This window comes from Cryptotermes secundus, unplaced genomic scaffold (genome assembly GCF_002891405.2).
Source record: "Cryptotermes secundus unplaced genomic scaffold, Csec_1.0 scaffold234, whole genome shotgun sequence".
Taxonomy (NCBI): Eukaryota; Metazoa; Arthropoda; class Insecta; order Blattodea; family Kalotermitidae; genus Cryptotermes; species Cryptotermes secundus.
In genome coordinates, this window is record NW_019725843.1 from 1,808,257 (window position 1) to 1,823,832 (window position 15,576).

At 41.6% G+C, this 15,576-nt stretch overlaps 1 protein-coding gene across 3 annotated transcripts in view; it reads left to right on the forward strand.

Moving 5' to 3' along the window:
• The window catches only part of LOC111863648, a 365,789-nt gene that overhangs the window by 239,814 nt on the left and 110,399 nt on the right, over nt 1–15,576 (forward strand). For all 3 annotated transcript variants that reach the window (XM_023850144.2, XM_023850146.2, XM_033751145.1), the window contains exon 3: nt 805–834. In XM_023850144.2, coding sequence (XP_023705912.1) covers nt 805–834 — 30 coding nt within the window. The remainder of the gene's footprint in view (nt 1–804; nt 835–15,576) is intronic.

Genomic DNA, 15,576 nt, shown 5'->3' on the forward strand with positions numbered 1-15,576 from the left:
CCGGCTATGGGGTCCACCCAGCCACCTATGCAATGGGTACGGGATGCTCTTTCCCCGAGGGTAAAGTGGCCGGGGCGCGAAACTAACCTCTCACCTCCGTCTGTTGCTGTGGTCAAGAATGTTGGAGCTATACCTCAACTCCCTCATACGTCTTCATGGCGTGGCGCTTAAGAATTAATCATCACGCCATGTGATTAATGAATTACTGATCAATCAGATATTGATTAAGCACGGGGTCACATGTTCCTTTACTTTTAATGTACACCATATCAGAAAGGATTTCAAGCAAGATTTGTAGAATCGAAGGGTTACGGTCTTCTGGAAGGTGACTCCGTGTAATGTGGTAGAAGCATTTATACTGCTTGTTTCTTGCTGCTTATTTCTTATTTGCACTGCTAGCGTCTTGCTAGTTGTTTGCTTGCCTTAGCCCTGAAGATGGAGGAAGTAGGCTTTTCCGTAACGTCCGTAAAATCTTTCAGACTACACGAGGGTCACTTCGAGAAGATAGTACTCTTACAGCCATGAGAATCTCAGAAGAGTTACGTGTCTTGAAGATGTAGAGCATGTTGTCAACATATTTTTTGCATTGCAGGCGTTGTTAGAGTTTGAAAAATAAGGTCAACAATTTTAACTTTTCTTTCCTTAAGATAGAGGCAGCAGGTTCCTTCGAAATATTGGTACCTGTCCGTGATGCAACACAGTGTCACATTCAATAAGACCATAATGAAAATATTCACCGCCGAGAGAACTTGCAGTCTCATAAAATGGTTGATGGTAACTAATTTCGTCTTTTCTTTCTTCCAGAATCGGAGATCGCGGGCCTGTCACATGTCGGTAAGTAACCTTTCACTGCAACAATGCATGAAGTCCGTCCTAATAGGGTCCTTGCGCAGTGACGTGCCGCTGTGTGAGTTGGGCTCTAGTCTGCCTTCGGTAAAAGGACTGACCACGGGCTGGATGGACGAGCGGCCGCTGTTCGAGTCCCGGTAGGGAAAATATTTTTCTCCTTTCCACATCGTGTAGACGTACCATGGGACCCCCAACCAGTCTCCTATCCAATGGGTACGATGGACTCTTTCCCCGGGGTTAAGCCGCCGCATCGTGAAGCTGACCACTCACCTCCAACTAGTATTGTGCTCAAGAATATTTGGATCCATATACCCACTCCTCCATGCGCATTAATGGCGTGGTGTTTAATCGGTTAAGCATAGGGACAACTCCACCATTACATGTTCACTGTTCAGTAATTCGGTTGTTTTGATTTAATGACAGTCCGGTATTTTCAGGCTCGTCTGATTGCAGCGCCTTTAAATAATAAGATAATAAGAGAAAAATGCGTTCAAGAATTGAAAATCTATAAGGAATGTGACAGAAATTTTACCCTGTGCGTCAGAATGTTTATACTGTGCAACAATATTACCACGCTGTTCGGCATAATTGTTACCTTATGCTACAAATTGTCGCTGTGTGCGACAGAATTGCTACCTTATGCTACAAATTGTCGCTGTGTGCGACAGAATTGTTACCTTATGCTACAAATTGTCGCTGTGTGCGACAGAATTGCTACCTTATGCTACAAATTGCCGCTGTGTACTACAGAATTGCCGCTGTGTGCGACAGAATTGCTACCTTATGCTACAAATGGTCGCTGTGTGCGACAGAATTGCTACCTTAGGCTACAAATTGCCGCTGTATGCGACAAAATTGTCACGCTGTGCGATAGATTGTTATGTCACGCTGGGCAATAAAATTGTTGCGCCATCCAAACATGTCCTGTGTCTATGACTTTTAGCGCTGGTGTCATAGAACAGCAGTAAACAGCACAGAAATAAGTTAAGAGTCTCTCTGTCTCTGTGACCTTATATATTTCGTATATTCTTTCTTTCACTCCTTTTCCTTTCTCATTGCCTTTCCATTTTTCTTTCATAATTTCTTTCCTTCCTTCCTTTCCTTCTTCCTCTGGAAGCCCCGCTCAACACTTGCAAGGACAGTGGAACAATGTTTGGTTCGTTTTATGGTATTTACACTTACCTACCTCCTGGATGTCTGAATGTGCTGGTTTACTTCACTGAAATAATTAGCATATTATGTAGACCGGTCGCATTACAAAACCAAACAAAACAAAACAATTCTTATCTTTAGATTCTTTTTTACTCGCTTTCGAGAACAAGCTGCATAGAATGTTGAAGGTTCTCCAACGAGTCGCCACCCCTGACGATGGAAAATGTAATGTTTGCTGAAACGTTGGGAAACCTCGAACATTCTATACGGCGCATTCCCGAAAGCCGAAATCATGACATAAAAAAGTACTGTACAAATTTTTTTTTAACTTTAATAAATACATACATAAATAATAACACCTTATGTCCAAGCACTATACGATGGAGTATAGGAGGCACTGATGTGAAGCTCCACGCATTCTAGATTTAATTTCTTATTTTAGTTAGACGCTTGAACTCTTTTCCTTTACTACTGTAAGTATTGAACTATGGTAAAGTGAGAGATTTGAGGTTATGTTTATCTTTACTGCCCTCTGAGATGTGAACCTGCAGCCTCCATGTTCAAGGGAGACCATCCTTGAATTGGAGGTACCAGCATCTTCCGAAAATATTATAGTCTTCCGGGGTGTGACGCCGTGTAGTCAGGTGGAACGTTACCAACATTGTCGCGAAACCTGCTGCCTCTAGCTTCATGGAAGACTGTCCTGAAGACGGATGCAGCAAGTTTCTCCGAAATGTTGATAACATTCTACGGGACCGTATGGCTGCACATCCCGGAAGACAGTCATATTTATTTCGAAGAAGGCATCGAATACAGTGGAACCCACTTTAATCCCAACTCCCAGTAATAAGATACTGACTTACAGGGCCACGATTGGCCGCGCCATAGCTCAAGCGGTTAGTCGCTGCTTCCCATCGCGGCGGCCAGGGTTGGGGTCCGGTCAAGTGGGATTTGTGGTGGACAAAGTGGCGCTGGGGCAGGTTTTCTTCGAGTGCTACGGTTTCCCCTGCCAATCTTCATTCCACCAATTGCTCCACAATCACCCTCACCTATCATTTGGGGCTGGTATAATAGGCCAGAAGTGGCCGCAGGACAAGGGACTTAGTCCCACCCCACTAGTAATTAAAAAATGGTTATTTTACTTCCTTGCAGGAAAATGTAATTCTAGTGAAACTCGATGTTATCTGCCTGTCTGGGTGGTGGGAGATAGAAGCGGGTTACAGCGTGCCCCTAACATGACGTATGGTCGAATGTCCTTGGGTTCTGCTCATTCTTTTTGCATAAGCAGCTATAAACCTTCGAAATAAATAATTTTACTATAAAAATATATTTTTATTTGAAATGCAGTAATCCGAACTACTCAATACACCTAACACACCAGAACTTTTAATTACACTGAATTTGTTTTTATACTGAGGGTCTGTGTTTTGCGTAATGTTTCCGTTTTTGTACGACGAACCGGTTTTACATGATGAAGTATTCTCACACTAGCAGCCATGTCAGTATGGAGGGTATTTCCGTTAGAGATTTTCCTTTCCCCATCATCAGGATATGGCCATATACTCGTAAATTCCTGATGCTGGAGGCATCTCTGAAAAGTTAGAGATTTATTCCATAATGACAGGCTGATCACCTGTTGCATTCAGTCGCGGTAAAATGTTCAAATCTCATATAGTCTTCACGTAAATTTAATAGTAAAGCTATCCCAATACTTAGTTAAACAATACGCTATGAAAAGTATGGGGGGGGAGTGAAAGTAGAACTCCATATATTGTTCTTTGTCACTAGACTGAGGTGTTCCTAAGCAGCGCCGCGTGAAGGCATAGGTAAATTTCCAGGGATTATATATCCGCACATTAAGCCCATGTTCTCTGAGAACTAGGGTATTCTTTTTTATTGCTAGTGGGGTGGAACTAAGTCCCTTGCACTGCGGCCACTTCTGGCCTATTGTACCAGCCCAGATGATAGGTGAGGGTGATTGTGGAGCAATTGCTGGAATGAAGATTGGCAGGGGAAACCGAAGTACTCGGAGAAAACCTGCCCCAGCGCCACTTTGTCCACCACGCATCCAACTTGACAAGACCCGGGATCGAACCCGGGCCGCCGCGGTGGGAAGCCAGCGACTAACCGCTTGAGCTATGGTGCTGCATGTTAATAGCAGAAACTAGAATATAAAGAAAAAATTTACTCTTAATTTTCTGAATATAATTTTGTTCTGTTACTGTCGCTACCAGTGAGCCGGGATAGCTCAGTCGGTATAGCGACTGGCTACAGGCTGGACGACGAGTAGTCAGAGTTCGAGTCCCGGTAGTGGTAAGAAATTTCTCTTCTCTGTGTTGTCCAGACCGGTTCTGGGGCCCACACAGCCTCCTATCCAGTGACTACCGGAGGTTATGCGACCGGGGTGTGAAGCTGACCACTCACCTCCAACTAGTGATATGATCAAGAAAACGTGGATCTATACACCCACTCCCCTATATGCTTTGATGGCGTAGTGCTTGATTAATTAAGAGATATTTGAAATTTGTCATATTTTTTAAACACTAGATGAAGTGAAATTAGTTTAAACCGCATATGTTTTCCTCTTAAGCCCTTCAGTAAAACTCTTCAATTCGTTCTGTAACTCGAGAAGGAAAACGTTTTACCTTGGAAACAAATTCTAGAGAATTCTCTGTAATCTTCAAAGGCAATAGAAGTTTAACAGCGCATGTGACATTACGTAATGCTGTGTACTGACTGTGACTTTTTACCTTGACAAAAACAATGAGAACTTTCTACTCAGAGCGGTAGAGCCTGTTACAGGAATTTCGCAGTGTACAAGAACTCTCGAAGCTGAAAGAAATGGATTTGTACTGCGCTGAGACTTCTGTACCCGAAATGTTTTCGGACGGAACCCGGATCATCTCTCGGTTTTTGTGTTGACTTTCTATAATGCACTGGCGGCTGTTTTTCCCACCGGTCACAGCCTTATGTAATGTGGCATTTGTAACTATAGTTTCACTCGTATTTTTATATGGATTATTTTGTTTTCTCTGTTCCAAAAGCAAAAACAGAAATTGAGATGTTTGAGATCAGGCTACTGAGAAGAATATTTGGTGAGGGAATAAGTAATAGGAGGCTGGAGAAAACTACATAATGAGGAGCTTCATTCTTTGCACTGTTAATCGGAGGTTGTTAGAGAGGAGTATGAAATTGATGAGGCATGTAATATGCAAGGTATGTATAAGAAATGCGTACAAAATTTAGATCAGGAAACCTGAAAGGAATTATTAAAGTTATTATCTCTGTGTTACCTATATATGTGGTTGTAACACAGGGTGGTTGTGGGCGATATATCTGACGTTTCGGCGGCACAAAATATGAAGCTCCTCATTATGCAGTTTTCTCCAACCACCCGTCACTTTTTTCTCTTCGGTCCAAATATTCTCAACACCCTCTTTTCAAACACCCTCAGTCCATGTTCGTCCCTTAATGTCAGAGATAAATTTTCACAACCATACAGAACCACAGACAAAATTATAATTTTGTGTGTTCTAATTTTATGTTTTTAGACGGCAGACGAGAAGACAAAAGGTTCTGGACTGAATTGTAAGCATTACCCGAGTTCATTCTGCGCTTATTTTCCTCAGAAACCAAATTTTGTTTCGTTACAGTCGCTCCCAAATACTTAAATTTTGCATATTCACAAAGGAAGAATTAACTGGCTTTATGTTATGACTCTGCCCTCCATTCTGGTGACGAGACATCAAAGTACGCTTTTCTATGTTACTTCCGGACAACCTCACAAAGTTAATGAGATTAATTGATAAAGGCATGTCTCCTCAGAGCTCGGACACAAACAGGCTTGTAAGCAAGACGCACCGACGTTTGTTGCACAAAAACAAGGAACACCTTGTGTGTACAGTCCGTATGTCCATCCCTTTACCCTCTTCACCCTTCTTACTCCGTATTTAACGACTTACATCTCTTGAAAAAACCAGGTCAGTGGACCACAGGCCGATTTTCACTGTCAAAGACGTTCCTGCCGTTTATGTAACGCGAAAGTTGTTTATCCTGCTTGCAAGAATTTGCTCCTAGACCCTGTCCTAACCACGCAATAACTGCTTCCATTAGATCCAGTTTAATATTATCCTACCTCCGCCTATATTTTTCAAACGGTCTCCTCTGTTCAGAATTTCTGATGAAACTTTTGTATACGTGTTTTATATTACTCATGCATGCTACATAATCCTGCCAACACATATCCTTGACTTGATCATAACCACCTGCTCTCGTGGATTTTCTACCCTGAAGATGGAGGCGATACCTTCCTCCGAAACATCGGTTCACACAAGATCTACACGGCGCCACATTCCAGAAGACAGCATTCCTCAACTCTAAGGAGTTGACTCTTTTACGAGACGCTTCCAGTTACTCAACTACTCAAGAATTTCTAAACATCTTATGGAACCCGAAGGTTTATTACCGTGTTCACAAGAACCCTGCACTTGTCGCTATCCTGAGCCAGATGAAGCCAGTCCATACAAAACAATCTTATTTCTCTAGATCTATCTTAATATTATCCTCCTACCTACGTTTACATCACCGTAGTGGTCTCTTTCCTTCTGCCTTTCCCACCAAAACCTTCCATGAATTCCTCTTCTAATCCACACGTGCTACATGCCCTGCCCGTCTCATCCCCCTTGACCTGATCACCGTAATTATGTTTGGCGAAGGGCACTCTGGTAATATTCTTTGAAGAATGTAAATTATGAAGGTCGTCATAAGTCCTGAAGCAAAATAAGTTACTCGTATTAGCGCCTTGCATCCGGATTCAACTAAAAGAGAGTTTGTTAGTTAACCAATTAATCAGTCAGCTGAAACTGTTAACTCCTGAATGGATTCAAGTTTATTGTCTCGTCTGAACAGCCGGAATTATCTGTTTGTACTTTATGAGACATGTGAAATGCCCTTGTTTTATGCAGTGTGGTGTCCTCGTGGGCTTGTTGCTATTGTTACGGCGTTGTCTGTCCTAGGTAACAGCAGTTGTGTTCCCCTTTCTTCGTTCCCCGTTGCTTTTTTTAAAATCTTTCGTGGAACAGAGAACCTCGTCCATTTTGTCACTTTGAAGAGAGAGAAAGGAGTAGCTGTTCGTACGTAAATCTGTGAAGGTTTATGGGCCATCTGTTGGGCCAGGTGTCTCAGGCAGACGCGGCTGGGCGGACGTTTTGCTGCGGTGTTCACATGAGATTGAAATTGTTAAAAACATTTCAATCTGAAAATTCAGCAAATCCTGAACTGTAGAGAATTCTGACGGGAGTTCCAATTCCATTGCCCAGTCTGCTGAAAAGTATGTGTCATTTCTGAGGCCTGTGTAGCGTAATTAATCAGAAATTACGCATGCGATGTATTATAACCAGGGCCCGGATTTTGATGACATGTCATCTTTTTTTCCTTGTATCGTATGCGATGCTCTTAAATATATAAATCTGAGATATGAGCTGCTGGTTACAGAAATGTAAATTTTATAGGTAATTTTTTGTCAGTTTTTGACATTTTTAGGTTTAAGGTTATTTTTTTCATTTTAGGGGTAATTTTTTGGTAAATTTTTGGACTTTTAAGGGTATTTCTTGTCATTTTTGGTCATTTTAGGGAATTTTTCTTCATATGTTTTCTGAAATGCGAATAACATGGAAGCGAAGTGTTCTTTCTTTTCACTTTTAGGTCATTTTATAGGTAAATTTTGAATATTTTCAGGTCATCAAAATCCGGGCCCTGGTTATAACTCAAGAATAGTTGAACTAATTTTGTCATTGTTTATCCGCCCCGCCCTTTTTATGCCATTTATGAAACACCATCAAGCAGATCTCAGTGGCCGGCGCGGTCTGTGACATGACCCGACTTCGCCCGCTGAAACACTGTGATGGTGGGTTGGAATCCCACTTGAGGCATGAATGTCTGTGTGCGTGTATTCTGTGTTTGTGTTGTCCTCTGTCTTAAGTAGCGGCCTTGTAACGGGCTGATCCTCTATCCAGAGTGTTCTACCGACTGTATGTAGATTAAGAAACTGAGAAAGCAGCCAAGGTCCACAAGGGCTATAGAACCATAGATAGATAGACCATCAAACGCCACGATAGAGGCAAGAACAGAATAAACGCCCTAGTATACTGTCAGCAGGCTTGCGTTTCCTAACTTGTTTCCTTTTTACACTGAGGTGTTGTTACCAGCCAGACTGGAGAACCATACGTGTATCTTGTCTGTCCACCAGCAGCTGCCTTCTGACTGGATGCGGTCTCCCGAAGAGGCGCATTGCCGTGGTGCCAGACTTCCCTCTTTAACATGAATATGAACTGATGAAGTACGCATGTTCCCCACTGTCGCTGTGAGAGATTTGCAAGTACCAACTTCACCTTGAAGTACCTGTGCAGAAATTCCTGTCAGACCGGTGCAAACCGCTTCTAGCCACACCAGCGTAGAGCATGGTTCAGCTCATCTCTTGATCCTTCTGTCTGGGTCGATATAGGTGATTCCAAACTTCACGCATATGCGCCGAGGTTTCCACTACAATGAAGAATCATTTTATGGTCTTGGCTGTGGCACCGTATAGTCTGGGAGAATGTCACCAACTTACTGCCTCTATCGTTACGTTAGAAGTGAAGATGGTGACAGAATTCTCTCCCCAAATTCCGGTGTCTACCTACCAGACTACACAGCGACCACAACAAGAAGTGAAACGATTTCCTGAGATCTGTAAGAAGGTGATTTTCTATTGAACTTCGAAATGTACAAAACATGACAGGCAATAAAATTCTGAAAACAAAACAAACTCCATGGTATTTTAGTCCTCAAGCGAACTATACCGACCTAGCGACCGCCGCTTGTCGGGAAATTAGTGCCAACCTTAGCGGATAGAGGGTGCCGCATGGTCAGCGCAACGGATCCCCACGGCCGTTAATCTCGATTTTCTAGACCGGAGCTGCTATTTCCTTGAAATAGCTCCTCAGTTATCTTCACGAGGCAGAGTAGACCCCGTTCCAGACCCACTACTTCTCAGAAATTCTGGTAGCGCCAGGAATCGAACCCGGAACTCTGGATCTGTAGCCAGGAACTCTGACCCCTAGACCACAGAGGCGGTCCGTTCAGAAAATTTCGGAGTCCTTTCGAGATATCGAATGTGTCATTAGAAATGAAATTAACATTTAATATGACTTTTTAGAGCGCCGTGTTTACTATATTTGCCGCCTGCTTTCATGTTCATTAGTTCTACATTTTGAACACAGAATTTATGTTTGAATTTCATACGACTCTCAGAGTAAACAGCGGTTTCTTCTTTATAACGCGTTAAAGGGTCGGCATCTGTAAAGGAGAGGCAGTGTATCTTCGGTATAGGAACTGAATCCCAAATAACTATTATTTAGATGAATTTTTGGCTTCTAATTTATTCTCCTCTTTTCGTACCCCATATTTTGGTTTATACGTATGTATACAGTAGACCGGTAGATCTTCCATAAAGTGCGGGTGTTGGGGTACAGATACAGTATCCGCGTTATAAGTGAAATTGATATTTATTTGATTCTGGAATCCATGTTGTTATGTACCACAGTATGATAGCATGTAGACCCGTTACTGAGTAGTGACTCAACCACTGGCCCTAGCTTCGACGTTTCTGCGACTCGTCATTTGTTTCCTCCGTTAAGTAGGATGTGTTCACGTGAACAGTGTGCAGTGAATCTCGGTTACAGACATCCCCCACAAAACGATAAGCGCTTCCTGTCGCAAGAGTTAGTCCATGCAGGACAATCAGAATTTCAGGAGTACAGTTGGTTTCAGCTTAAAAGAGAGTTGATTAACATTTCTTATAGGAGAACTAACTAGAACTCAGTTTCCAACACTTTATTATTATCTGTCTTGCCTCACGTTATCATCCCCCGTCCCCACTTCAAGCCTCTTGCAAGTTACGTATACAAATTCCGATAGTTGAGAACTAGTTCTGAACTTCGTTTTGTGTATGTGTGTGAAATGTCTTTATTTTGTTCCGTCGTCACAATAAGAAATATGGATACACTATATATTTTTATTTTTTACAACATCGATTTCACAGTCTCCACATACAAGACACAACACTTCTCCCAAACACAAGGAACACAAGCGGGGAGGAAAAGGCGATCACATGTGCACAAGCCACAAACACACAACTACATCAACATAAGGCAGAGAAGAAGAACGGCAGGAGAGCTAATCACAACTACTACACCCAGATAAGAAAATCTTTTATAAACACTTAAAATTTAAATTTCATTATTTAACATTTTAAATATTAATATTTAATCCTAAAGGGGCCCGCTGTAGCGTCTTTTGTTGAGACACCATGCTACAAGCCGGAAGGTCACCGTTTCGATTCCTGGTTACGTCATTGGTTATTTCAATTGACCTAATCCTTCCAGCCGCACTATGGCCCTGGGGTAGACTCAGCCTCTAACAGAAATGAGTACCAGGAATTTTCCTGGGGGGGGGGGGGGGGGGGGGAGGCAGGGGGGGGGNCACTACATGTTTCGGCATAAAAATGCCATCTTCAGGTGCTACTCAATTCACGTCAAACTAGTACATTGTATGCCTTGTCTTCACTTTAAAATAACTAAAATATATGTCCATCATATATATTGACAAATGTCAATCGTAAAAATATTAAAACTGTTCAGGATTCCCGATCGCTACGTCGTATCTTATTACGCCAGTCATGCTCATCCTACTCTGTTGGAGCTCTTCTTCCCTATCGTGTGTATTGTTTTTCTGTTGCGTCTTGTTCTCGCGACTGCGAGAACAAGACGCAACAGAAACTTGTAACATAGTGCCTTAACCAACTACGCTACTGCGTGCCCCAATATAACGGTAATATAATACATATAAAAACAGGTTTCTCTTGTTATACTTGCAGCTGTTCAACAAGCAGCAATAAAAAATATCATTCAGAAGGCGCAAAGAAAGACAAACTTTTGGCATTCACACTTAAACGTCTACAATTTTAACTTATTTTGTCGTTATGATTCTATGACTTATTACACTAAGATCCTTAGCAATTTTAGCCAAAATTTCTTTTACTGTTGAGCCTTTGAAGATGGCCCCGAAGGGCCGAAACGTTTAAGACCATATAAATAAAATGTAATTAATTGCAATAAAGAAAGCAGTCTTCTGGGATTTGGCACCGTGTATATGTGGTGTTAACCGACGTTTCGGAGGAATATACACGGTGCCAAATCCCAGAAGACTGCTTTCTTCATAGTCACCGCCGTGAAAGCCTCAAATCTTACAATTGCAATAAACTTTTTTACGGTGGATGGCTTTTCATTCCAAAATCGCTTGAAGAAGTTCATGCAAGTGCAGTAGATACTAAACTTCATATAATGATGCAACCCACTTTCTTAGTTTCATGTGTGTGAGTGTTCATAACATTTAACTGTTATGTGTATTTTTTTCTGCATATTTTTGTTACATAATCCATCTTCTCTTCAAAGCATCACGGCTTGCTTCTAGAAGAAGTTTTATTATTTAAGGGGTAGGACATTCGAGTCGACGTGGCCAGAACTTGAAATATATTTTATTTTAAAATTTCACTTGTAATAATCCGCAAACTATTGTAGAAAGCAAATGCATCTCGTGGCAGATGTCTGTGGTGGGGAGAATTTGAAATTAATTTATTCAAAAACGGCTATCAGCTCCAGACTTCATTATTTTGGTTAACCTTCGAATTCTAACGGGTTTCTTTGTTTGTTTATGTTTGTATTGTAGGTTTGTCCCCTGATTGTCGGAAACTTTCGGTTCTGAGAATCGAACCGCGTAATTGTCAGTAGATTCTTTTAGGAATTTCCGCAATATTTTAAGCCGTTGTATCAGGCCCAAGTCCACAGCTGACGTGACACATTTGCTTCGCTTTATTTTTCGAATTTGTTATCATGTCTGACCTTTCCCTTTGCTGTTGATTTCCCTTCAACTCTGTAATTGCAATTATGCGATTTAATTGCGTTACTGTAATGACATAGCAAACAAGATAGCGGTCGGCACGTAGCGCTGTGTATGTCTCTGTTAGGTCAGCATCTCCTTCATCTCTGGCCTGCCGGTTCTTGACGTAAAAAGGCTCCTCGGCGCCACCGACTGGGGGCAGTACGTTGAGCTGCTGTCGATGCTCAACGCCGTGGCATGACCCATTAATCTTATGTACAAGGAAATCTGGTCGGGGCTCACGACTCCTACTATGAGCAAGATATTGACCTCGGAGACGTTACTACGAAGACGACAACGTCACGGGGGTTATCAGCACTTCGCCGTATATCTTAGTTGAGAAAACACCTGAAGAAAAAATTGTGCTCTAAATGATCGATTGATTTCCGCGGTTTAAAAACAAATACCATGAGTTTGAACTTCATATGGATGCTTGCACAGAAACTGCATATAATATCTGGTCTGACACGGCAGCCGAGTGTCATGTAGCACAGAAAATGTGAATATTGGTCGCGTCTCATATAGTATCTTGGAACTGGAAGAAACCTTGTGGGTAGTGACCATATATCATGAAGGCACACACAGTAGTCGGTTGTCATGCAGCAGCCATATGCGCGACACAGTACGTGTAATTGTAAACAGTGGGCAGATGTAAAGTAAAAGTGAAGCTATCTCTGTACCAGGCCGTGAAGGCCCATAGGGTTGTGAGACGTTGAGAGTCCCACATTATCTAGACAATCGGCTCAAAGATGGCGGTAAGGTTGTCAGCCTTACGCGGCCAGCCGCGCTTTACTCCTCATGAAAATTATTTAATTAATTCCTGGTACTCATTTCTGTTAGAGGCTGAGTGAACCCCAGGGCCATAGTGCGGCTGGAAGGATGAGGTCAATTCTAAAACAATTGATTATTAGCAGAGAACTTGTAAATAATGGCCGGACGTCATATAGTCACCTGATAATAGTACAGAGATTGTAAATGGTCATGGAATGTTATATAATTTGGCTTGGTACCGTCACTGAACTTTTTAAATAGCAGTCGGATGTTATACAGCAACCGGTTAGTAGGACAGAAATTGTAAATATTGTTCAGATCTCATGTACGAGTAGGAACTAAACGACATATTTCCATTTTAAACCCTTTAAAGACTGGATTTTCTCCAAAGAATACATAACATTTCAGTTCGAACCTCACAGGGAATATATGTCTCCGCTACGAAGACAAACCGGTTAATGCCGTTCAAGAAAAGAAAATGCTGTTTATTGTGAGAACCATAGGAAACACACAAATACGCTCTGTTGGCATAGTGCAGGTATTTCGTATGCTAACGCGGGTGGTACATATCGTCACGCGTTTCAGGAGTGACTGTTAGACGGGGTTGGATTTATTACACTTATGAACTCAACTAGTATCTACAAGTAATATGGCGTTATCGCTAATCTACACACTTTACAGTTCACCGTTACACACGCACTAGGGTTCCCAGTCTTCGCTTGTCGTATCCTGGTAACGGATTTCAACACAGTAATTATACGAGTCTCACTATAACTTCAACACACATGAAGTCTTTGTACAGCCTAATTCCTTTCTTACCATCTTTTCTCAATCGTCTTCGACTGCCATCTCAAGCGACTCCCTCAATTCTAATTCAGCCGGCCTTGGATACCCGTTATATAGCCTCGGGTCGGATCAACATAAAACACCTATTTTATTGTTATAGCCCAAATATACTTCGATTGTTACTTATTCGTTGCCGCGGGAACCTGTTTACCGAGTCGTTGTCTAGCAATGAACGTCTACTGTGGCCCAACTATTGCGACTTTCAGTCGTCATGTCACAATATAGCGACCACTGTCTTTAAGAGTTAAAGTGGTTAATAATTACAGGACACAGCTAATGTAGCTGGAACACCAAAATAAATCTAATTAAGAAAATAACAAAAGAAACGTTAACTCATTTAACACGTCTTAAAATTTGTTTTATGAATCTGCATGACGGTTAATAGAAATCGCGGTTAAGTTAACAACTGCAAACTGCTGAACCGCATGGCGATATCGTGAACCCCTCAAGAAACATATCACGATGAATAGAAATAATTTTAAGATGTGTGATATATGACGGTTTTATTGCAAAGATTATGCATGGCGCCGGTATCCAATTAGTGCCATGAATATTAAACTCAATAAATCTTACGTAAGCGATGCTTCGTTAGAATGACTCGTACAATCAGAAAATAAGAAAATAGCTTACGCCCACCAAACGAAATCAAGTGTTGATTGTTTGTATCTGTTGTTCAGCACTCAGAAAAGTTAATCTACTTTTAACTAAAAGTGTAAAGATTGAAACATATAAAACCACAATTGAAATCTTCTGCCAATTGTCAATAGATTTTCCGTCAAGTGCAACAATATATATTTTGGTCACTTGTGTACTAGTACACAATACACATCGCGTAAGATACACCCGACCACAAGCCCACACAACCCCGTGCTGACGCCTCCCCCCATTGGGACGATTCACCAAGAAGGAGCCTGAATATCTTACTTGAACGTTTTTTTTTAAATTTTTAACTTAAAATTTTAACGTTGACGACTCGGTTTGAGGGTGGTTTTTAGATGCAAGTGCTATACCTGCATTCAAGATACTGGGAAGTGTTGTGCTTTACACTCCGATATATGTAATAGTTTTCACAAATAATTACATACCGTGGATGTTGAGCTGTGCCAGTGTTTTCATGATTTGTTGTAAGTGCCTCTGAAGATGGTTCCTTGGAACCGAAACATGTAAGGCAGATGAGATAAATAAGTGACCAAAATATATATTGTTGCACTTGACGGAAAATCTATTGACAATTGGTGATTAATAGTGTAACGGACCAAAATGAAACAGTTCGAAATCTTCTGCTTTTATGCGTATGAAACCTCGTCTCAAAAAATAGTAGAAGAACAGACCGAGTGTGTTTGAGAAAAGGGTGCTGAGGAGCTTCACAATTTGTAGCGTCTTATTAACTAATTAAACGAATTATATTCACGGAGCTGAGTCATTGTTGAGAAACCTCCAGTCGCTCAGCTTCTTAAGAAATCCCCCCAAATTTTACGGAACCCGAACGTTCATTACCGCGTTCAAATGGCATCTTCTTACCACGTCCAAATCGCGGGGCAGGTGTGAGAAATCAGAACAAAATACAGAACTCTTCTCGAAATGCCTGTAGGAATGAGATCAGTTGGAGGATCTAGGAGCAAGGGATGGGATGATATCAAAATTGATTTAAAAAAAATAGAGCGGAATTCTGTGGATTGGATTCAGCTGACTCAGGATGGGGACCAGAGATGGGTACTTGTAAACACTGTAGACGTACTGATTCTTTAGGTTCTAGAAAACTTGGAGAGCTTTTCAGAATGGACTGTGCTTCTTGGAGTTCTCCCCTCGGAGGTTATTGAAAGAGTTCGTCAGTACAAAAAGCCAAAACTCCAAAAGAATTTAAATGCACCTCTTTTAATATTTTCCTGTACTGAGCCCGTGATCCAGTTTTAGAAGAGAAATTATGATCTCTTATTGTTTTCCATGGGAATAGGCACAGGGAGTGTTGTTCTCAATCAGTAA